This window comes from Scomber japonicus, chromosome 8 (genome assembly GCF_027409825.1).
Source record: "Scomber japonicus isolate fScoJap1 chromosome 8, fScoJap1.pri, whole genome shotgun sequence".
NCBI classification, from domain to species: domain Eukaryota; kingdom Metazoa; phylum Chordata; class Actinopteri; order Scombriformes; family Scombridae; genus Scomber; species Scomber japonicus.
Window position 1 is genome coordinate 16,265,278 of NC_070585.1, and position 23,724 is coordinate 16,289,001.

The 23,724-nt window shown below is 40.1% G+C and overlaps 7 protein-coding genes across 7 annotated transcripts; all 7 read left to right on the forward strand.

The window, feature by feature from the left end:
* The first annotated feature begins 140 nt into the window (after nucleotides 1–140).
* LOC128362735 (protocadherin alpha-3-like) lies at nucleotides 141–2,519 on the forward strand. Its single transcript, XM_053323580.1, has one exon. It carries the CDS (start codon nucleotides 141–143, stop codon nucleotides 2,517–2,519), a length of 2,379 nt encoding a protein of 792 aa, XP_053179555.1.
* Nucleotides 2,520–3,844: 1,325 nt separating this feature from the next.
* LOC128362736 (protocadherin alpha-8-like) lies at nucleotides 3,845–6,262 on the forward strand. The gene has a single exon (XM_053323582.1). It carries the CDS (start codon nucleotides 3,845–3,847, stop codon nucleotides 6,260–6,262), a length of 2,418 nt encoding a protein of 805 aa, XP_053179557.1.
* Nucleotides 6,263–7,425: 1,163 nt separating this feature from the next.
* LOC128362737 (protocadherin alpha-8-like) lies at nucleotides 7,426–10,293 on the forward strand. Its single transcript, XM_053323583.1, has 2 exons — nucleotides 7,426–9,810; nucleotides 10,270–10,293. The coding sequence occupies exons 1-2, from the start codon at nucleotides 7,426–7,428 to the stop codon at nucleotides 10,291–10,293; spliced, it is 2,409 nt and encodes an 802-aa protein (XP_053179558.1).
* Nucleotides 10,294–10,910: 617 nt separating this feature from the next.
* On the forward strand, nucleotides 10,911–13,334 carry LOC128362738 (protocadherin alpha-8-like). The gene has a single exon (XM_053323584.1). It carries the CDS (start codon nucleotides 10,911–10,913, stop codon nucleotides 13,332–13,334), a length of 2,424 nt encoding a protein of 807 aa, XP_053179559.1.
* Nucleotides 13,335–14,121: 787 nt separating this feature from the next.
* LOC128362739 (protocadherin alpha-3-like) lies at nucleotides 14,122–16,488 on the forward strand. Its single transcript, XM_053323585.1, has one exon. The coding sequence runs from the start codon at nucleotides 14,122–14,124 to the stop codon at nucleotides 16,486–16,488; it is 2,367 nt and encodes a 788-aa protein (XP_053179560.1).
* Nucleotides 16,489–17,417: 929 nt separating this feature from the next.
* LOC128362740 (protocadherin alpha-8-like) lies at nucleotides 17,418–19,787 on the forward strand. Its single transcript, XM_053323586.1, has one exon. It carries the CDS (start codon nucleotides 17,418–17,420, stop codon nucleotides 19,785–19,787), a length of 2,370 nt encoding a protein of 789 aa, XP_053179561.1.
* A 551-nt stretch (nucleotides 19,788–20,338) lies between these two features.
* On the forward strand, nucleotides 20,339–23,714 carry LOC128362741 (protocadherin beta-15-like). Its single transcript, XM_053323587.1, has 2 exons — nucleotides 20,339–22,735; nucleotides 23,628–23,714. Exons 1-2 carry the CDS (start codon nucleotides 20,342–20,344, stop codon nucleotides 23,712–23,714), a joined length of 2,481 nt encoding a protein of 826 aa, XP_053179562.1. The 5' UTR covers nucleotides 20,339–20,341.
* The last annotated feature ends 10 nt before the right edge of the window (nucleotides 23,715–23,724 follow it).

Genomic DNA, 23,724 nt, shown 5'->3' on the forward strand with positions numbered 1-23,724 from the left:
AGTAATATGAATAGAGGGTAGTAGTTATGTATGGAAAACTCGTATTTGGGAATCGTGAAATGGATCTAATAATTCTGGTTTGATGAGAACTTGCATCACTCCGTTTGATTTGAAGAAAGCCTTCATTTTGTTGCGTCACAATGGGAGAACGAGGACAAAGACACCGAGTGAGCTGCTGGTGGATTGCTGGAATTGTGTTGCTGTGCTTTGGGAATCGTATTTTGGCACAGTTGAGATACTCTGTTCCAGAAGAAGTCCTAGTGGGATCTCCTGTTGGAAATGTTGCCAAAGATTTGGGGCTTGATATTAACACTTTGACAGAGAGGCGATTTCGTATAGTTTCGGGTCCGAATCATGCTCTGTTTCTATTGAATCAGAACAATGGAGTGCTGTATGTTGGGCAAATTATGGACCGCGAAGAGCTTTGTGATGGAACCAAGGTTTGTTTGATAAACTTGAAAATTGTTGTTGAGAGCCCACTGGAAATACATTACGTGAACGTTGAAATAACTGATGTTAATGACCATTCACCGACCTTCCCAGAAAGTGAGCAACGTCTGGAAATAGCAGAGCATATTCCACCAGGAACTCGTTTCCAAATTCATGCAGCTAGAGACCCTGATGTCGGGACACAGTCAGTCCGATTCTATAAGTTGAGCCCAAATGATCTTTTTGATATACAAGTCAGAGACAGCGAGGAGGACAAAATACCGTTTTTAGTGCTAAAAAAGCCGTTGGATAGGGAACAAAAGGCAGAACACCGTTTAGTGTTAACTGCTCTTGATGGGGGCAGTCCGTCAAAATCTGGGAACCTTAATCTAACTATCACTGTGCTGGATGCAAATGATAATCGCCCTGTGTTCAGCAAAGATATACACACTGTGTCATTAGTGGAAAATGCTCCCATTGGAACCCTTGTAATCAGATTAAACGCTACCGATATAGACGAAGGTTCAAATAGCGAAATTGAATATAGCTTTGGCAAAACTCAAAAGAAAAAAGTGCACGATACCTTTGAATTAGACAGCGTCAGTGGTGAGATTCGAGTCAAAGGAAACGTGGACTTTGAGGAGACTGAGATTTATAGACTAGATTTGCAAGCTTCAGATAAAGGCCAGCCACCCTGGACGGCCGAAAGCAGAGTTGTGATAAAAATTAAAGATGTGAACGACAACAAGCCAGACATAGAAGTGACATCACTACGTAACTTAGTCCCTGAAAATTCCAAACCTGGCACTGTTATCTCTCTCATTAGTGTCACTGACAGAGATTCAGGCGTTAATGGGAAAGTTATTTGTACAATATCGGATAATGTTCCATTTGATCTGACGCCATCCATTGAAGAAAATATGTACTCTCTTGTCACAAAGGGACGTTTAGACAGAGAGAATGTGTCCCATTATGAAATTACAATAACAGCCACTGACTGTGGTGAGCACCCACTTTCCACTGTAAAAACGTTAAATGTTCAGGTGTCAGACGTGAATGATAACAGACCAAATTTCAGCCAAAGTCCATGTGAACTTTACATGGTAGAAAACAATGCTCCTGGCGCATCGATATTTTCTGTTAGTGCTGTTGATATTGATCTGAATGAAAATGCAGCAATCACGTACCACATTGTGAGAGGTGATGGGCTGCAAGGTGACATGACATCTTTCCTAAATGTCAATTCAGATAACGGACAAATATCAGCACTAAAAAGTTTTGACTTTGAAACTCTGAAAACGTTCCACTTCCAAGTTGTCGCCACAGATTCTGGAATTCCGTCACTAAGCAGCAACGTCACAGTGAACGTGTTCATTCTGGATCAGAACGACAACGCTCCAGTCATCCTGTATCCAGTCAGCTCCAACGGTTCTGCTGAAGGTGTGGAGGAGATTCCCCGCAATGTCAACGCAGGACACTTGGTGACTAAAGTCAGAGCCTATGACGCTGATATAGGATATAACGGCTGGTTACTGTTTTCACTGCAGGAAGTTACTGACCACACTCTCTTTGGTTTGGACCGCTATACAGGACAGATCAGAACACTTCGCTCATTCACAGAGACAGACGAGGCTGAGCATAAACTGGTCATACTGGTGAAAGACAATGGCAACGTTTCACTCTCAGCAACAGCTACTGTGATAGTCAAAGTTGTGGAGCCCAAAGAAGCTTTTGCAGCTTCTGATGTTAAAAGTGCAACAAAGGATGAGGAGGGCAATGACGTGACTTTTTATCTGATGATAACTTTGGGCTCAGTGTCTGTACTTTTTATCATCAGTATCATTGTGCTGATTGCAATGCAGTGCTCCAAAACTACAGAATATACATCCAAATACCTACAAGAGACAAATTATGATGGGACACTGTGTCACAGCATCCAGTACAGATCCGGTGACAAGCGATACATGTTAGTTGGACCCAGAATGAGTATAGGATCTACTATAGTCCCAGGCAGCCATGCAAATACTCTAGTACTTCCTGACAGAAGAGGGACATCTGGAGAGGTAAGCCCATGTTTCACTTTTAATTGAGAACATAGTATTTTTGGAATTTACGCTTACATTAAGAAAATATCTTCCTACCAAATAAGATAACCGTTAGACACATTTAACACAGTCCATGTTGACTAGACAGATAATGATCTGAACTGATATATGCCGTTTTCATTCAACTCGTATTAATGGCTCATTTATACCACTCCTGAAATTAGAAAATGTATTCATGATATACTGAAGCGCTATCCATGATTTAGTTTTAGCACTGCCCACTGTTGAAATGGAGTCATGGTGGTATTGATTAGATTGTGGTGATTTGGAAGTTGGAGTTAAAGTTTCAGTTAGAATATTACGTTTTTCAGCAACCTGTAGGTTGTTCGACAAGGGAAACTATTCCTGGCATGTCTCGTAGCGCTGTCCAGGGTGCAAACACTTAGCCATGGTCATGTGGTGAATTTTCAACTAAGAGTGTACGTTTTCTTTGAGAGTTGTTGTTTTCTGTTTTTTTTTTGTTTTTTTTAAATGTTTAGGGATTAATTTAGTTCATGGATTTCAAGAACAAGACTTGTGATTTAGATTTTAACCTGGTTAAAATTATTGAATGTCTGGATTTACCTTGTCCTCAATTCAACGATTAAGGTGGTTTCAAGCCATTTAATTTTTGAAAGTCTAAAAGCAAACCCTTAAAACTTGACTTACGTATTCCATTACTGTGCATCCTGTCTGAATACTTTTTGTATATGTGACACAGTGTAGACTTTTCATATCTATCTGGGCTCATACTGCCTTGCCATGTAGCAATAATATAACACCGACACAGAGTGATAAAGACATGTTTGCATGGACACTAATCATGTTCACCGTCATGATAACACAACATAAGCTCATTCTAAGAGTCTGATGATTGATTATTATACTAAATAGGCATGAAGGGGAAGTACCTGGAATGGGACACAAAAAACATGAAATCCAAAACTATCTGACCTACATAAAAATGTAGGCAGCAATAGGACAAATTATGTATAGTTAGAAGCAACTTGCAAAATACGCTGATGTTGTCGTTTTTGGCATGGTTTGACTTAACAAGGGCTCATAATGTACTCAGTCCACAAGGTGTCAGTGTCATATCAGCATAAACCGCTGTATTACAGCTCTGGCCCTGCCCCTTCCAGAGAGGTTTTGTTCAAGTCGACAAGGAAAAGACAGTACCTTCAACAGAAACAAGGGATGTCGTTCTGACGTGTGTGCGGGCACAAGTTGAAAATATGGGATGTAGTTCTAAAGCATAGTTTGTGGCTTAGACAATTTGTTTTTTTTGGAAGGAACTCTGAGTGGATATAATACAAATCAAAACTGAAACGATGGGAGTCAGAGAACAAAGACGAGGAGTACAGTCCTTGTGGGTAGCCCTCCATCTTTCTGTGATGCTCAGCTGCGTGGAGCGTATTTCAGCTCAGATAAAATATGCAATACCAGAGGAAGCAAAAGTGGGAACTATCGTTGGAAATGTCGCCAGAGATCTAGGACTGGACATCAGCTCGCTGGAGGAAAGACGGTTTCGTATTGTTTCAGGGACTGAAGATGCTCAATTTGAAGTAAATCACAACAGCGGCGTTTTGTATGTGCAGAAAAATATCGACCGAGAGGAGCTCTGTGAAAGCGTTTCGCCATGTTTAATGAATCTAAAAATGGTAGCTGAGAATCCCATGGAAGTACATTATGTGGGTGTTGAGATCATAGATGTTAACGATAAGTCACCCAGTTTTCAAGAGGAAGAAAAATTATTAGAAATCTATGAGTCCATTCTCCCAGGCAGACGCTTCCAGTTGCCAACTGCCAGCGATCCAGATGTTGGAGTTAATACCGTACGTGTGTACAGATTAAACCACAATGAATATTTTAGTATTCAAATTCGTGAGAGAGGAGAGGACAAGATACCATTCTTAGTTTTGCAAAAGTCTCTAGATCGAGAAAAGCACGATGAGCACAAACTGATTCTGACTGCAGTTGACGGTGGAAATCCACCGAGATCAGGGACTCTTAATGTCACAGTCACTGTTCTTGATTCAAATGATAACCACCCTGTGTTTAGCCAAGAAGTATATTCCGTAACAATACCTGAAAATGTAGCTACAGATACAAGTGTGATCAAGGTTAAGGCGACTGATGTGGATGACGGTTCAAATGCAGATATTGAATATATTTTCGGTGGTGAACTTCACCCTAAAATATACAACATGTTCAGTTTGGATAAGGTCACTGGTGAAATCAGAGTAAAGGGTAAAATTGACTTTGAGACGGTTGACGTTTATAAGTTAGACGTCCATGCCACTGACAAAGGACAACCTCCAATGAGTACTGATTGCAGGGTAGTCATCAAAGTGCTCGATGAAAATGACAACCAACCTGAAATAGATGTGACATCCCTGTCAAACATGGTATCTGAAGATTCAAAACCAGGAACTGTGGTCTCTCTTATCAGTGTTACGGACAAAGACGCCGGTTTGAACGGTAAAGTGATATGTAGTCTTTCAGAAAATATACCCTTCGAATTAAAACCATCATTTCAAGACAATATGTATTCACTAGTTTTAAAAAATCGCTTGGATCGAGAATCAGTTTCAAATTATGACATCACAATAACAGCTACAGATTGTGGTCAGCCTCCTCTTTCCACATTTAAATCTTTGAGTATTGAGGTATCAGATGTGAATGACAACATCCCAATATTCTTGCATAATCCAATTGAACTTTACCTGGTGGAAAACAACGTGCCTGGAAACACAATTTTTTCTGTTACGGCTTCGGATAAAGACTTGAATGAAAATGCAGCTTTAACGTATCACATAGTTAGGGAGGAAGGTACTCAAGTTAAAATGGCTGCATTTTTAAATATCAATCCCGATAATGGACACATTTCAGCATTAAAAAGCTTTGACTTTGAGACTCTGAAAAAGTTCAATTTCCAAGTTGTCGCCACTGATTCTGGAACTCCGTCACTAAGCAGCAACGTCACAGTGAACGTGTTCATTCTGGATCAGAACGACAACGCTCCAGTCATCCTGTATCCAGTCAGCTCCAACGGTTCTGCTGAAGGTGTGGAGGAGATTCCCCGCAATGTCAACGCAGGACACTTGGTGACTAAAGTCAGAGCCTATGACGCTGATATAGGATATAACGGCTGGTTACTGTTTTCACTGCAGGAAGTTACTGACCACACTCTCTTTGGTTTGGACCGCTATACAGGACAGATCAGAACACTTCGCTCATTCACAGAGACAGACGAGGCTGAGCATAAACTGGTCATACTCGTGAAAGACAATGGCAACGTTTCACTCTCAGCAACAGCCACTGTGATTGTCAAAGTTGTGGAGCCCAAAGAAGCTTTTGCAGCTTCTGATGTTAAAAGTGCAGCAAAAGATGAGGAGGGATATGATGTGACTTTTTATCTGATGATAACTTTGGGCTCAGTTTCAGCACTTTTTCTAATCAGTATCATCGTGCTGATTGCAATGCAGTGCTCAAAATCCACAGACTATACCTCCAAGTATTTACAAGAGACAAATTATGATGGGACACTGTGTCACAGCATCCAGTACAGATCCGGAGACAAACGCTACATGTTAGTTGGACCCAGGATGAGTATAGGATCTACTATAGTCCCGGGCAGCCATGCAAATACTCTAATGCTCCCTGACAGAAGGCGGGCATCTGAAGAGGTAAGGCCATGTTTTGAAGATATTTTAGCTTACTTACAGGAATTTACTGAGTCAAATTGAGATAATTTAACGAATGTGATTACCCTTATAAACAATTAAATAAATAAATGTGTAGTATGTGTGATAAATGACCTGAAAGTTTTATCAATGACCGTTCATGCCAATCATGAAATCAGAATATGTGATCTGGTTATGAATATGACATCTATTTCGTGGCGCTGTCCATAGTTCATATGCTAGCTCTTTCCAAGCTTTTGAAATGTAGTAATAGCTGTATTGGTTACATTGTGGCCACACTCAAGTTGGGATTCAGATTTTAGTTTGGATGTTTTTTTTAAGAAACACGTTTAGGCTGTTACGCAAGGAAAAGTATTGCAACATAACGGCACATTTTGTAGTGCTGTCCATGGTGCTGACACGTCATGCTTGGTTATATTGTTGTGATGTTCAGAGTATACGCTTTTGTGAGATTTATGGATTTTATTTATGCATTTCAGAAAACGAACTTCCAGTTTTATTTGTTTAGCCTGTGTATACCAGTCATTGACTGTGTAATCCGCCACGTTACTGTGTTCTAATAATCGGAATGTATCTTGTTCACTGTTCAAGGACACCGTGATTCCCATTGATCTGAATTGCGGGAGTTTATGGGCACACCTTTAAGTTCATTGAATAATGTTGTCCATTTAAATTAATCCACGTGCCATCATTTGTTTTAATAGATTAACATATTGTTAAGGGCACTCAGTTCGCAGTGTTCAAATCTACCAATAAATACTGACTTGCTTTGAAGCTATAATGTAACAGTAATCAAGATATGAGTACTGTTATGTTTACACAACATAACTTTTCAAGAGTCTGACGACTGATTATAGTCCCATGATAGCATGAAGGGGAAGTAACGACCTGGAACGGTAGAAAAGGCATCTCTAAAATGTACAAACTGTCTAACCGACATTCATGTGCTCAGTCCACAAGGTGTCAGTGTCATATCAGCATAAATCGCTGTATTACAGCTCTGGCCCTGCCCCTTCCAGAGAGGTTTTGTTCAGGTCGACAAGGAAAAGACAGTACCTTCTACAGAAACAAGGGATGTCGTTCTGACATGTGCGGACACAAGTTGAAAATATGGGATACAATTCAAAAGCATAGTTTGTGGCTTAGGCAATTTTCTTTATTTGGAAGAACTCTGAGTGGATATAATACAAATGAAAACTGAAACGATGGGAGTCGGAGAACAAAGACGAGGAGTACAGTCCTTGTGGGTAGCCCTCCATCTTTCTGTGATGCTCAGCTGCGTGGAGCGTATTTCAGCTCAGGTAAAATATTCAGTTGCTGAGGAAGTAAAAGTGGGAACTGTCGTGGGAAACGTCGCCAGGGATCTAGGACTGGACATCAGCTCGCTGGAGGAAAGACGGTTTCGTATTGTTGCAGGGACTGAAGATGCTCAATTTGAAGTAAATCACAACAGCGGTGTCTTGTATGTGCAGAAAAATATCGACCGAGAGGAGCTCTGTGAAAGCGTTTCGCCATGTTTAATGAATCTAAAAATGGTAGCTGAGAACCCCATGGAAGTACATTATGTGGGTGTTGAGATCATAGATGTTAACGATAAGTCACCCAGTTTTCAAGAGGAAGAAAAATTATTAGAAATCTCTGAGTCCACTCTCCCAGGCAGACGCTTCCAGTTGCCAACTGCACGCGATCCAGATGTTGGAGTTAATACCGTACGTGTGTACAAATTAAACCACAATGAATATTTCAGTGTCCAAATTCGTGAGAGAGGAGAGGACAAGATACCATTCTTAGTTTTGCAAAAGTCTCTAGATCGAGAAAAGCACGATGAGCACAAACTGATTCTGACTGCAGTTGACGGTGGAAATCCACCGAGATCAGGGACTCTTAATGTCACAGTCACTGTTCTTGATTCAAATGATAACCACCCTGTTTTTAGCCAAGAAGTATATTCCGTAACAATACCTGAAAATGTAGCTACAGATACAAGTGTGATCAAGGTTAAGGCGACTGATGTGGATGATGGTTCAAATGCAGATATTGAATATATTTTCGGTGGTGAACTTGACCCTAAAATATACAACATGTTCAGTTTGGATAAAGATACTGGTGAAATCAGAGTAAAGGGTAAAATTGACTTTGAGACGGTTGACGTTTATAAGTTAGATGTCCATGCCACTGACAAAGGACAACCTCCAATGAGTAATGATTGCAGGGTAGTCATCAAAGTGCTCGATGAAAATGACAACAAACCTGAAATAGATGTGACATCCCTGTCAAACATGGTATCTGAAGATTCAAAACCAGGAACTGTGGTCTCTCTTATCAGTATTACAGACAAAGACGCCGGTTTGAACGGTAAAGTGATATGTAGTCTTTCAGAAAATATACCCTTCGAATTAAAACCATCATTTCAAGACAATATGTATTCACTAGTTTTAAAAAATCGCTTGGATCGAGAATCAGTTTCAAATTATGACATCACAATAACAGCTACAGATTGTGGTCAGCCTCCTCTTTCCACATTTAAATCTTTGAGTATTGAGGTATCAGATGTGAATGACAACATCCCAATATTCTTGCATAATCCAATTGAACTTTACCTGGTGGAAAACAACGTGCCTGGAAACACAATTTTTTCTGTTACGGCTTCGGATAAAGACTTGAATGAAAATGCAGCTTTAACGTATCACATAGTTAGGGAGGAAGGTACTCAAGTTAAAATGGCTGCATTTTTAAATATCAATCCCGATAATGGACACATTTCAGCATTAAAAAGCTTTGACTTTGAGACTCTGAAAAAGTTCAATTTCCAAGTTGTTGCCACTGATTCTGGAACTCCGTCACTAAGCAGCAACGTCACAGTGAACGTGTTCATTCTGGATCAGAACGACAACGCTCCAGTCATCCTGTATCCAGTCAGCTCCAACGGTTCTGCTGAAGGTGTGGAGGAGATTCCCCGCAATGTCAACGCAGGACACTTGGTGACTAAAGTCAGAGCCTATGACGCTGATATAGGATATAACGGCTGGTTACTGTTTTCACTGCAGGAAGTTACTGACCACACTCTCTTTGGTTTGGACCGCTATACAGGACAGATCAGAACACTTCGCTCATTCACAGAGACAGACGAGGCTGAGCATAAACTGGTCATACTGGTGAAAGACAATGGCAACGTTTCACTTTCAACAACAGCTACTGTGATTGTCAAAGTTGTGGAGCCCAAAGAAGCTTTTGCAGCTTCTGATGTTAAAAGTGCAGCAAAGGATGAGGAGGGGAATGATGTGACTTTTTATCTGATGATAACTTTGGGCTCAGTTTCAGCACTTTTTATCATCAGTATCATCGTGCTGATTGCAATGCAGTGCTCCAAAACTACAGACTATACTTCTAAATACTTACAAGACACAAATTATGATGGGACACTGTGTCACAGCATCCAGTACAGATCTGGAGACAAACGCTACATGTTAGTTGGACCCAGAATGAGTATAGGATCTACCATAGTCCCGGGCAGCCATGCAAATACTCTGGTGCTTCCTGACAGGAGAGTAACATCTGGAGAGGTAAGAACTTTAAATTATGTGATATGGGTATTTACATGCATTCCATTGCTTTTCTTGAAAGCATCTTTTCCATCTCTCTTAAGGCCTTTCTACAAAGGTCACTACCAAACAGATTAAAACTATAATAATATGAAATTATAACAAACTGGATTATTCTGATGCTCACCATCTGTTCTGTTTATAATTTCTTTAGACATACAGTATTGTCAAGATAATGTTATTTGTTGCTGTTTACATATTAAAGAGATGCAGTTTTGCAAATCAGCTTAAGAAAGGGTTTACTTTATTTAGTTATGTGGACAATAGCCACACAGTTCCACACATTTTCCCTTACTTGACACATCACCTGGTATTATAATTTTCACGTCTATGTGAGCTGACTAATACCAAATCTTTGTAATAGATTAAATACATCAATATCTTCTGTCATAGATTTTAAAGAGGAAAATCTTCCTAAGTGTGACAGCTCACTTATCTTTATCTTAGTGTGTGTCTGTGACAGTTCTGTAAACATTCAACTCAAGTTATTGGCACTTCTGCTGATTGCATGGGCATTAATCATTTTAAGTTTGGGGTACTTTTAAAGAAAGAGACAGGCAAAGCGCCCGTGTTATAAATCAATCCATGTTGCTAAAACGCATTTGCTTTTTGTACATATAGAACACAGTACACAGTAATGGAGACTGAAGACACTTAATAAATAGTGCTCATTTTGAATACCAATATCATTAACTATGGTCTAATTTAACAAATGAAGCCGGTTTACAATCTGCAGCAAATCTAAAATCTTGTTTGCTACACAAAGACAACTCTGTGATGAACTAAGGTGAAATCGTGACGGTTTTATAATAGTTCAAATGGGTATATTCTGTAATGTAAATACATTGGGCTAAAACGTCCACGATCACCTCTGGGTGTCAGTGTTACATTGAGATCTGATTGAGAACTTGGTCCCTCCCCTGACAAAGCTTTTGTCTGCTCCCTGAGAGAAGCAGGGAAGAACATTTGAATCGAGCTCGCCATCCCATGTCGCTGTGATATTTGTCAATATGCGGCACACAGTAGGTTGGATATAGACATTTAGTTCAGTAACGGGATTTTGTGTATTGGTATGTGGCTGGATAACGATGGAGACTGAAAGGCAAAATCGAACAAGGGTCTGCTCCTGGATTTCGGTCTACGTGGCTGTGCTGCTGCTTTTAGGGAAACGGGCTCTGGCAGAAATACGGTACTCAATTCCCGAGGAAGTTAAAGAAGGAACTGTTGTTGGAAATGTTGCGAGGGATATTGGCTTTGACGTCACTTCTTTGATTGCCCGACGTTTCCGCGTTGTTTCTGAATCAAAGGACACATTTTTTGAGGTAAACGAAGACAATGGGGCGCTGCATGTTCATAAGAAAATCGACAGGGAAGAGCTCTGTCAGGGCAGTGGTGCCTGCCTAATTGAGCTAAAAGTCATAGTCGAAAACCCTTTGGAAGTACATTATGTAGCTGTAGAAGTTACTGATGTAAATGACCACTCTCCTAGTTTTCCCGAAAAAGAACAGACATTCGAAATAGGTGAACAGACATTGCCAGGAAAGCGATTCCAACTGCACGCCGCTAATGATCCTGATTCCGGAATGAATTCTATTCGTACATACACTTTAACGTCAAATGATCACTTTGAAGTAGATATACGTCAACGCGATGAGGATAAAATACCATTTTTAGTACTGAAGAAGTCGTTAGACAGAGAACAAAAACACAATTACTCGTTAATGGTTACAGCAGTTGATGGAGGTAAACCTCAAAGATCAGGAACACTTAATGTTTCCATAATTGTTCTCGACAGTAATGATAATCGTCCGATTTTTAGTAAGGAGATCTATCAAATTGCACTACAAGAAAATACTCCAGTCGGTACTTCAATATTTAAAATGAATGCGACGGATCTAGATGACGGCAGCAACGGGGAAATTGAATACACCCTTGCAAAAACATTGAGGAGAAACATTTATGACCTTTTTGAATTGGACAAATTATCTGGGGAAATCAGAGTGAAAGGAAACGTGGACTATGAAGATAACGACGTTTATAAATTGGATGTTGAGGCATCAGATAAAGGAACACCTCCACTGACAGGTGAGTGTAGGGTCAATATTAAGATCATAGATGTGAACGATAATCCACCACAAATAGAAGTCACATCATTGTCAAACACGGTGTCAGAAGATTCAAAACCTGGCACTGTTATTGCTCTCATCAGTGTGAAGGATAAAGATTATGGTGTCAATGGCAAAATCATCACAACTATACATGACGGAGTCCCTTTTGAATTGAAGTCATCCTACAAGGAGAACACGTATTCAGTTGTCACTAGAGAATTTTTGAATAGAGAGAAGTTGTCACATTATGAAATAACAATACAAGCCACTGACTGTGGTGAGCCTACCTTATCGACATTTAAAACCCTTAATATTGAAATATCAGATGTAAATGACAACAGACCACAGTTTGAAAAAAACCCTTTGGAATTTTATCTTATAGAAAATAATGTTGCTGGAGCGTCAATATTCTCTGTAAGCGCAACGGACGATGATTTGAATGAAAATGCAGCTATTTCATATCATATTTTGAGAGAAGGGGGTCAAAATGACTTAATGTCTTTCCTAAACATAAATGCTGATAATGGACACATTTCAGCACTAAAAAGTTTCGACTTTGAAACATTGAAAAAGTTCCAGTTTCAAGTTGTTGCCACAGATTCTGGAACTCCGTCACTAAGCAGCAACGTCACAGTGAACGTGTTCATTCTGGATCAGAACGACAACGCTCCAGTCATCCTGTATCCAGTCAGCTCCAACGGTTCTGCTGAAGGTGTGGAGGAGATTCCCCGCAATGTCAACGCAGGACACTTGGTGACTAAAGTCAGAGCCTATGACGCTGATATAGGATATAACGGCTGGTTACTGTTTTCACTGCAGGAAGTTACTGACCACACTCTCTTTGGTTTGGACCGCTATACAGGACAGATCAGAACACTTCGCTCATTCACAGAGACAGACGAGGCTGAGCATAAACTGGTCATACTGGTGAAAGACAATGGCAACGTTTCACTCTCAGCAACAGCTACTGTGATTGTCAAAGTTGTGGAGCCCAAAGAAGCTTTTGCAGCTTCTGATGTTAAAAGTGTAGCAAAGGATGAGGAGGGGAATGATGTGACTTTTTATTTGATGATAACTTTGGGCTCAGTGTCTGTACTTTTTATCATCAGTATCATCGTGCTGATTGCCATGCAGTGCTCCAAAACTACAGACTATACTTCAAAATATCTACAAGACACAAATTATGATGGGACACTGTGTCACAGCATCCAGTACAGATCTGGGGACAAACGCTACATGTTAGTTGGACCAAGGATGAGTATAGGATCTACTATAGTCCCAGGCAGCCATGCAAATACTCTGGTGCTCCCAGACAGGAGGCGGGCATCAGGAGAGGTAAGGAGATTTACCTCAATAACTAATGTGTCACGTTTATGTTTTTCTGTTTGCTGTTGGCTTACTTAAAAGCTCTGCTACAAGTAATATGGTTATAACTTTGTAAAACTGGATTTTTGCCATTTGCTTTTTAATGTTTGTTTTAAATGTATAATTAGTTCCGCATTGATACGGTATTCACCATGTTATATGTTCGTGGAGATTTTGGTCAAGTTCAGGTGATTTTTAAAATGGATTGTATTGTGTTGGCTGGACACAATACATTTTCTTTGATTCTGGCAATACCCTTGAACAGGTATTATACTAGTTAAGCTCTCGAAATAGCAGACAATTAGTAGCGCTGTACACGGTTATGAAATTTTGCAATAAATTAAGTCGGTTGTACTACAGTCCAGGCCGGTAATGCAAATAGTGCCCTGATGGTTGTTTCATTTGCTGTTGGCTGTCTGGTGGTATTTTTTTTTTCGTATCTAATCAACTTGAATACTCAAATTTTATTTTTTTTGACTATTTTAGGCTATTAGACTTTTAGACTATTCTGTTAAATGAAATCGTATTTGATATTGTCTTCCTCCGTTACACTAAATGCAAGCACCGAATTATCCACGGGGTGTCAGTGTTACAGCAGTGAATTACTAAAGCTTGAGACAAAATAGACTCTACCCCTTTCAAAATGTGTTTTTCAGCTCGACGACAAAGAATGCCATCATTTCGGATTTCGATCTGTACTTTTCCGACGTGAACGTGGTTTTCTGAAAAATAATCTCAGGACAACTGGAGATCCTTGAGGTGGAATATATTTTTAGATGCTATTTTAAATGAAAACACAAAAAGAAACAAAGGACAAAGAGGCAGAATGATGTCTTTCTCGCGTCCTCTGCTTTTCTCTCTGCTGTTTTGTTGCAGTGAGCTGATTTTAGCTCAAATAAAATACACGACTCTAGAAGAAGTCAAAGTGGGAACTATTATTGGAAATGTTGCCAAGGATTTGGGTCTTGATGTCAGTACCTTGATAAACCGGCGTTTTCGTATTGTGTCTGGAGCTCAGGACGCGCTGTTTGAGGTAAATCCTAACAATGGGGCTTTGCATGTTCATAAAAATCTCGACCGAGAACAGCTGTGCGATGGAAATAGTGCCTGTATGATAGATCTGAAAATCGTTGCTGAAAATCCACTTGAAATCCATTATGTCACTGTGGAAATAACGGATGCTAACGACCATGCACCGAGGTTTGCAGAGAAAGAAAAGATAATAGAAATAGCAGAAACTACTTTAACAGGAGCACGATTTCAGTTACCAGGCGCCCACGATCCAGATGTTGGAATCAATTCAGTCCAGCGCTATAAACTTAGTCAAAACGACAACTTTCATCTTGAAATTCGAGATAGGGGAGAGGATAAAATTCCTTTTCTAGTGTTGCAGAGGCAATTAGACAGAGAGCAGAAAACAAACCATAGCTTGATCTTGACCGCTATAGATGGAGGGACACCGTCAAAATCAGCAAATCTCAATCTTACAATAAGAGTTCTTGATAACAATGATAACAGACCTGTTTTCTCTAAGGAGGTTTATTCAGTTACATTACTAGAAAATGCTGCATTAGGTACGATTGTCATAACAGTTCAAGCAACGGATCTTGATGAGGAAACTAATGGAGAAGTCGAGTATGCATTCGGGGGTGATATCAATTCAAAGGTGTTACAACTGTTCAGTCTGGACAGAAATACAGGAGAAATTCGCGTTAACGGACACATTGACTATGAGACAGCAGATGTTTTCAAGTTAGACGTTCAAGCCTCTGACAAAGGTCAGCCTCCGATGACAACTGATTGTAGAGTTATCATAAAAATCCAAGATATCAATGACAATAAACCAGAGATAGAGGTTACTTCAATATCCAGCATGGTCCCAGAGGATTCGAAACCTGGGACTGTCATTGCTCTCATTAGTGTAGCAGACACTGACTCTGGCCTGAATGGCAAAGTCATTTGTAGTCTAACAGACAATGTGCCATTCGAATTAAAACCGTCATACAAAGAAAACATGTTTTCATTGGTGACAAAAGAAACACTGGACAGAGAGATGGTTTCACTTTATGACATCTCAATAACAGCTACTGACCGTGGTAAGCCTCCTCTTTCCACATTCAAAACTTTGAGCATTCAGGTGTCAGATGTGAATGATAACATCCCAGAGTTCTCACATAGTCCCCTGGAATTATATTTGACGGAAAATAATGCCCCTGGTGCATCAATATTTTCTGTGAGTTCATTTGATAAAGACTTAAATGAAAATGCTGCAGTGTCTTATCATATAGTTAGAGAAAGCAGTCATAGTGATACCGCATCTTTTTTAAATATAAATTCAGATAATGGACAAATATCGGCGCTAAAAAGTTTCGACTATGAAACTTTGAAAACTTTCCACTTCCAAGTTGTCGCCACAGATTCTGGAACTCCGTCACTAAGCAGTAACGTCACAGTGAACGTGTTCATTCTGGATCAGAACGACAACGCTCCAGTCATCCTGTATCCAGTCAGCTCCAACGGTTCTGCTGAAGGTGTGGAGGAGATTCCCCGCAATGTCAACGCAGGACACTTGGTGACTAAAGTCAGAGCCTATGACGCTGATATAGGATATAACGGCTGGTTACTGTTTTCACTGCAGGAAGTTACTGACCACACTCTCTTTGGTTTGGACCGCTATACAGGACAGATCAGAACACTTCGCTCATTCACAGAGACAGACGAGGCTGAGCATAAACTGGTCATACTGGTGAAAGACAATGGCAATGTTTCACTCTCAGCAACAGCTACTGTGATAGTCAAAGTTGTGGAGCCCAAAGAAGCTTTTGCAGCTTCCGATGTTAAAAGTGCAGCGAAGGATGAGGAGGGGAATGACGTGACTTTTTATCTGATGATAACTTTGGGCTCAGTTTCAGTACTTTTTATCATCAGTATCATCGTGCTGATTGCCATGCAGTGCTCCAAAACCACAGACTATACTTCAAAATATCTACAAGAGACAAATTATGATGGGACACTGTGTCACAGCATCCAGTACAGATCAGGAGACAAACGCTACATGTTAGTTGGACCCAGAATGAGTATAGGATCTACTATAGTCCCTGGAAGCCATGCAAATACTCTGGTGCTTCCTGACAGAAGAGGGACATCTGGAGAGGTAAGACTTCAAAAACCAGTTTTTTTTATAAGCATTTAGTTCTATGTTCACCTTAAACTCTATATTGTATCCATGGTGCTGAAATACAATATATTCTTCTATAGCAAAACAGAAAAGTTATAGTCTGCATTCGGGAAATGTGAGCAGTGAGTTTGTCATAGTTACATTTTTAGAACATTCTAAGTAACAACTGACTGACAATCTTTAAGATTTTGTTGTGTTTATATTGAAGTGTTTGAGTAGAATGCACGGACTAAGCTAGTTAAACACCGAACTATTTCTGTTATTTGACTCAAAGGCTGTGTGACTGCTTGTGGTTGCTGTCCATGGTGCTGAAAGGCAAGCCGTCAAACTAATGTGATGTTAAAGTAACATTGATAGTATTACTTTTATGTTTTATGAGTCCTATTTCCATACTACAACGTAACAGTTTGAACAATATGGCATTTGCTAAGTGCAAATCATCTACTTCAACAACTACTTCTACATCAACTTTTGGAATTGTTGGAGAGAGAGAGAGAGAGAGAGAGAGAGAGAGAGAGAGAGAGAGAGAGAGAGAGAGAGAGAGGGAGAGAGGGAGAGAGAGAGAGAGAGAGAGAGAGAGAGAGAGAGAGAGAACTGCTATACATTTTAGAATTTTGGGTTTTTTTCAAGGTTGGTTACACCTCGGTTTCTATTCACACGCCTCTAGAAACTTAAACAAAAAAAAAAAAGGTAGTGAAGTTTGTTCTCCGTAGTTACCTCTGGGTGCCACTATTACATCAGGATACCACAAACGACTTCGGCCCACCCCTCACTAACGATTTCTTTGTCATTTCAGTAGAGTATAGAAGGCAACTGAATCAAACACACTAGCCGATGGAATCACATTGTGCGTTCTGTACAATATGCGATACTGAGCGGGTGGAAATGTATACTTGTTTTTCGCAGTAACGAGCTTCTGTGTGTTAATGTGCTGTTGGATAACGATGGGGACCGAGACAAAAACTCGAACGAGGGACTGCTCCTGGTTAGCAGTTAATTTAGCTCTGCTGATGTTTTTTGGAAAGCAGGCTTGGGCTCAGATACGGTATTCTATTCCAGAGGAGGTTACAGACGGAACTATTGTTGGAAATGTTGCGAAAGATCTTGGGCTTGACATCACCTCTTTGATTGATCGACGGTTCCGTGTTGTTTCTGGATCTAAGGATGCCATTTTTGAGGTAAACCAGAATAATGGGGTATTGTACGTCCATAATCACATTGACAGAGAGGAGCTCTGTCAGAGCAGCGGGGCTTGTCTAATGGAGCTAAAAATCCTCGTTGAAAACCCTTTGGAAATACACTACGTAGTTGTAGAAATCACTGATGTAAACGATCACTCTCCAAATTTTCCTGAAAAAGAACAGACATTCGAAATAGCTGAACATACATTGCCAGGAAAGCGATTCCAACTGCACACAGCTCGAGATCCCGATGCTGGAATTAACTCTATTCGTACATACACTTTAACGTCAAATGAACATTTTGAAGTAAATATTCGTCAAAGCGATGCAAGTAAGATACCATTTTTAGTGCTGAAGAAATCATTAGACAGAGAACAAAAGGACAAACATACGCTACTTGTCACAGCAGTTGATGGAGGTAAACCTCAAAGATCAGGAACATTAAATGTTTCCATTATTGTTCTTGACAGTAACGACAATCGTCCGATGTTCAGTCAGGAGATGTATCAGATTGCAATACCAGAAAATATTCCAGTCGGCACTTCAATATTTAAAATGAATGCGACGGATCTCGATGAATACACAAATGGGGAAGTTGAATACAGTCTTGGAAAAACCTTGATGCGGAAAGTATATGATATTTTTGAATTGGACAAATTAACTGGAGAAATTAGAGTGAAAGGAGTAGTGGACTATGAGGAAAACGACGTTTATGAACTGGACGTTGAAGCATCAGATAAAGGATCGCCTCCACTAACAGGTGAGTGTAGGGTCATTATAAATATTAAAGACGTCAACGATAATCCACCAGAGATAGAAGTCACATCACTGTCAAACACGGTGTCGGAAGACTCAAAGCCTGGCACTGTAATTTCACTACTAAGTGTGACAGATAAAGACTCCGGTATGAATGGAAAAATTATTTCACACATAATTAATGATGTACCGTTTGAATTAAAGCCCTCTTATAAGGAGAACACGTATTCAGTTGTCACTAAAGAAGCTTTGGATCGAGAATTGATGTCAGATTATGAAATAATAATAAAAGCCACTGACTATGGTGAGCCTCCCTTAACTGCTGTGAAAACCTTTGCCATTCAGATATCAGATGTAAATGACAATAGTCCACGTTTTGGCCAAAAGGCCATGGAGTTTTATCTTGTAGAAAATAATATTGCTGGAGAGTCAGTATTTTCTGTAAGCGCAACGGACAATGATATGAATGATAATGCAGTTATTTCATATCATATTTTGAGAGATGGAAGTAAAAATAACATAATGTCTTTCCTAAATATAAATCCCGATAATGGACACATTTCAGCACTAAAAAGTTTCGACTATGAAACTCTGAAAACGTTCCACTTCCAAGTTGTTGCCACAGATTCTGGAATTCCGTCACTAAGCAGCAACGTCACAGTGAACGTGTTCATTCTGGATCAGAACGACAACGCTCCAGTCATCCTGTATCCAGTCAGCTCCAACGGTTCTGCTGAAGGTGTGGAGGAGATTCCCCGCAATGTCAACGCAGGACACTTGGTGACTAAAGTCAGAGCCTATGACGCTGATATAGGATATAACGGCTGGTTACTGTTTTCACTGCAGGAAGTTACTGACCACACTCTCTTTGGTTTGGACCGCTATACAGGACAGATCAGAACACTTCGCTCATTCACAGAGACAGACGAGGCTGAGCATAAACTGGTCATACTGGTGAAAGACAATGGCAACGTTTCACTCTCAGCAACAGCTACTGTGATTGTCAAAGTTGTGGAGCCCAAAGAAGCTTTTGCAGCTTCCGATGTTAAAAGTGCAACGAAAGTTGATAACGAAGACAATGTTACATTTTACTTGATGGTAACTTTGGGCTCAGTATCTGTACTTTTTATCATCAGTATCATCGTGCTGATTGCCATGCAGTGCTCAAAATCCACAGACTACACTTCTAAATACCTACAAGAGACAAATTATGATGGGACACTGTGTCACAGCATCCAGTACAGATCAGGAGACAAACGCTACATGTTGGTCGGACCCAGAATGAGTATAGGATCTACTATAGTCCCAGGCAGCCATGCCAATACTCTGGTGCTCCCAGACAGGAGATCTGCCACTACGGAGGTAAGACACGTTTAGATATAATTTATTTATTTCAGGGTCGTATGTGTAGATTTTCATCCAGGGAACATATATACATATTCCATTGTTCCACCTTCTGCTGGACGATTACATTGAAAATGTTTCACATACGCATTTTTGTTGGAGTCGATATTGATGTCGCTTTGAAATATGACATTAAAAAAGAATGATGTAGTAATGTGATTAATCCTGTTTTAACTCTGAGAATAAGTAATGAGTCTGGTTATAGTGTAATATAACTAGTGAATAGCCGCTTGGTATAGTGTGTGGTTATAGGATTATATTGTCTGTGCGACCTGAATCGCATGGTGGCACTATACAACCAAAATTACGCATCACACAGTTCCCCATACATAGGTCTGCGAGACTGCTTCTGAGGCATTCAAGGAGGGCAGAGCATTATCCTCTGAATGTGATTTTATTTGAACAGTTTTCTTGTCCCCACAAACCGCGCGCACTGTAATTGGATACTATTTTTTCTATAATTAATGGACCCATTAAAACTTGATCATCGCTTGATGACTGCTAGATTTATCGTTTGACACCAGACAATGGAACAAAGCGGGCAGGACTCATGGCGACCGCGAGGCAAATGGTTCGCCTTCGTGTTGACTTTGAATCTGATTTTCGGGAAGGCCACGAGTCAGATAAGGTATTCTATATCAGAAGAAATCAAAGAAGGAACTGCTGTTGGGAACATAGCAAAGGATCTGGGGATAAATCCACACGTATTAAAAACGAGGGGATTTCGTATTGTTTCTGGCTCCACAGAACCGCTTTTCCAGGTAAACCAAGACGATGGGGTTTTATTCGTAAATCGTAACATTGACAGAGAGGAAATATGCCAGCGGACCACTGTATGTCTGATAAACCTTAAAAGCGTTCTAGAAAATCCACTAGAGATCCATTATGTTGCAGTGGAAGTATTAGATGTAAACGACCATTCGCCTTCTTTCCCGGAGAAAAACAAAAGGCTAGAGATTTCAGAGTCCACCATACCGGGAACAAGATTTCAGTTGCATGCTGCTCTCGATCCAGATGGCGGTGTGAATTCCGTTCAACAGTATAAATTGAGTCAGAATAATAATTTTCGGCTTGAAGTGAAGGACCGTGGGAAAGATGGAAAAGTGCCTATTTTAACATTACAAAGCCCATTAGACAGAGAGGTCTCTAGTAGCCATAAACTACTGCTTACAGCCCTGGATGGGGGTAAACCTCCGAAATCAGGCACCATGGAGATTTCAATAGATGTTTTAGATGTGAATGACAACGTGCCTGTGTTTACAAAAGAAGTATATTCGGCAGAGATACGTGAGAATTCACAGATTGGCACATTAGTCATACAGGTAAACGCCACAGATTTGGACGAAGGATTGAATGGCGAAGTCAGCTATTCTTTTGGTAATGTCAATAATAAGGTGCGCGAACTATTTGATGTCAATCCAAGCACAGGTGAAATAACTGTGAAAGGACAATTAGACTATGAAGTGGATGACAGTTACGAGATAGACATCCAAGCATCTGACAGTGGTGCTGTTCCATTTAGAACAGATAAAAGCGTGACTGTAAATATTATGGACATAAATGACAACGCACCTGTAATTGACGTAACGTCACTGTCTAACACAATTTCAGAGGATTCTAGACCCGGAACGACAGTAGCACTTATCAGTATTACTGACTTGGACTCTGGAGTAAATGGAAAAGTTATTAGCTTTGTTAAAGATGATGATGTCCCTTTCACACTAACGCCTTCCATACAAGACAACATGTACGCTGTTGTGACAAAAACACAGCTCGACAGGGAAAACAAATCGATTTATGATGTAGCAATAATCGCAAAAGACGCAGGTGAACCAGCCTTAACATCTGAAAAGACCTTCAGAGTTGTTGTATCCGATATAAATGATAACAGTCCAGAGTTTTCAAAGAGACGATATAATTTCTATGTCACTGAAAATAACTCCCCAGGAGTATCCTTATTTTCTTTATTCGCGTCTGATCGTGATGACGGAGATAATGCTATTATTTCCTATCATATTCTCAGAGATGCTGCTTATGAAAATAAAGTGACATCATTTCTTAACATCAACTCTGAAAATGGAGAGGTTTTGGCGCTAAAAAGTTTTGACTTTGAAACATTGAAAACATTCCAGTTCCTAGTCGTCGCCACAGATTGTGGAACTCCGTCACTAAGCAGCAACGTCACAGTGAACGTGTTCATTCTGGATCAGAACGACAACGCTCCAGTCATCCTGTATCCAGTCAGCTCCAACGGTTCTGCTGAAGGCGTGGAGGAGATTCCCCGCAATGTCAACGCAGGACACTTGGTGACTAAAGTCAGAGCCTATGACGCTGATATAGGATATAACGGCTGGTTACTGTTTTCACTGCAGGAAGTTACTGACCACACTCTCTTTGGTTTGGACCGCTATACAGGACAGATCAGAACACTTCGCTCATTTACAGAGACAGACGAGGCTGAGCATAAACTGGTCATACTGGTGAAAGACAATGGCAACGTTTCACTCTCAGCAACAGCTACTGTGATAGTCAAAGTTGTGGAGCCCAAAGAAGCTTTTGCAGCTGCTGATGTTAAAGGTGCCGCAAAAGATGAGGAGGGCAATGATGTGACTTTTTATCTGATGATAACTTTAGGCTCAGTGTCTGTACTTTTTATCATTAGTATCATCGTGCTGATTGCCATGCAGTGCTCCAAAACCACAGACTATACTTCAAAATATCTACAAGACACAAATTATGATGGGACACTGTGTCACAGCATCCAGTACAGATCTGGAGACAAACGCTACATGTTAGTCGGACCCAGAATGAGTATAGGATCTACTATAGTCCCAGGCAGCCATGCCAATACTCTGGTGCTTCCTGACAGAAGGAGGGCATCTGGAGAGGTGAGTCAATATTTGTATTTGCTTACCTTAAGGGTCAGTTTTGTCATTACTGCTCAAAATGATGGTGCTAACATCAGATTTCAAGCTAACCCATATGAAGAACACTTCAGCATGCATATAAACAATGTATTCAAAACACTTATAAATACAGTGACATGTGTTGCTGATCACACACAATTGGTTTTGTGCTCTTAATGTCCTTCAGAACGGTTATGCACACTGTTATATTCTCAAAGCTATGATAAGTCACAACACACATATTTCCCAGTGATAAAAAAAGTATTACAAAACGTGTACCTTTGTGATTGAAGTGTCTGTTTTGGAAGGTGTTTGCAAGAGTTTTAGCGCTGACCTTCATTAATTGTAAATTTTTAAAAACAATATCATAAGTAAAGTTCTGTAAGTTGTTGGTGATTGTAAGTCTTCATATGCATTGTGTAAGGGGCATGATGTTTAAGCATTCAAAGTATGGTTGAATTATGATAAAGCCTACGAGTCTGTTTATGATCGCTGTCCATGGTCCTGAAATCCAAAGCCTTCCCCCAAAGAAAAATAGAGTAAAATAGAGGACAAATAGTAAAATAAGTAGGTTAGTATTTTCCCACAAACCCTGGTTTAACTTACCATTTAGGAGTTTCAAGTCTCATAATCTATTTGTGAATATTATACAGTATATCCTCGTAGCATGCATTGAGAGGGGGGTGGGGGGATAAACAAATAAGAATGTGGTCATAAAAACCTTGGAGTCTTTACATGGTTGTAAATTGTTCTTGATCGTGTTGGCTTTCACGGCCAGCTTCTTCTGAGCACGTTTTTTTTATATCTTCAGGTGTGTTTCATAAATTAACTATACAGAATACACTTGTGTACATGTTATACTAAATCGTCTTTAAGTGTTGTCCTCTTGGTGTCACTGTTACATCAGTACACCCATGAAGGACTCGGTCCCTCCTCTAACAAAGCTTTTGTCTACCACCTCACGACAGAGGATGAATTTGATTTAAGAATGTGAGTTGCATGCG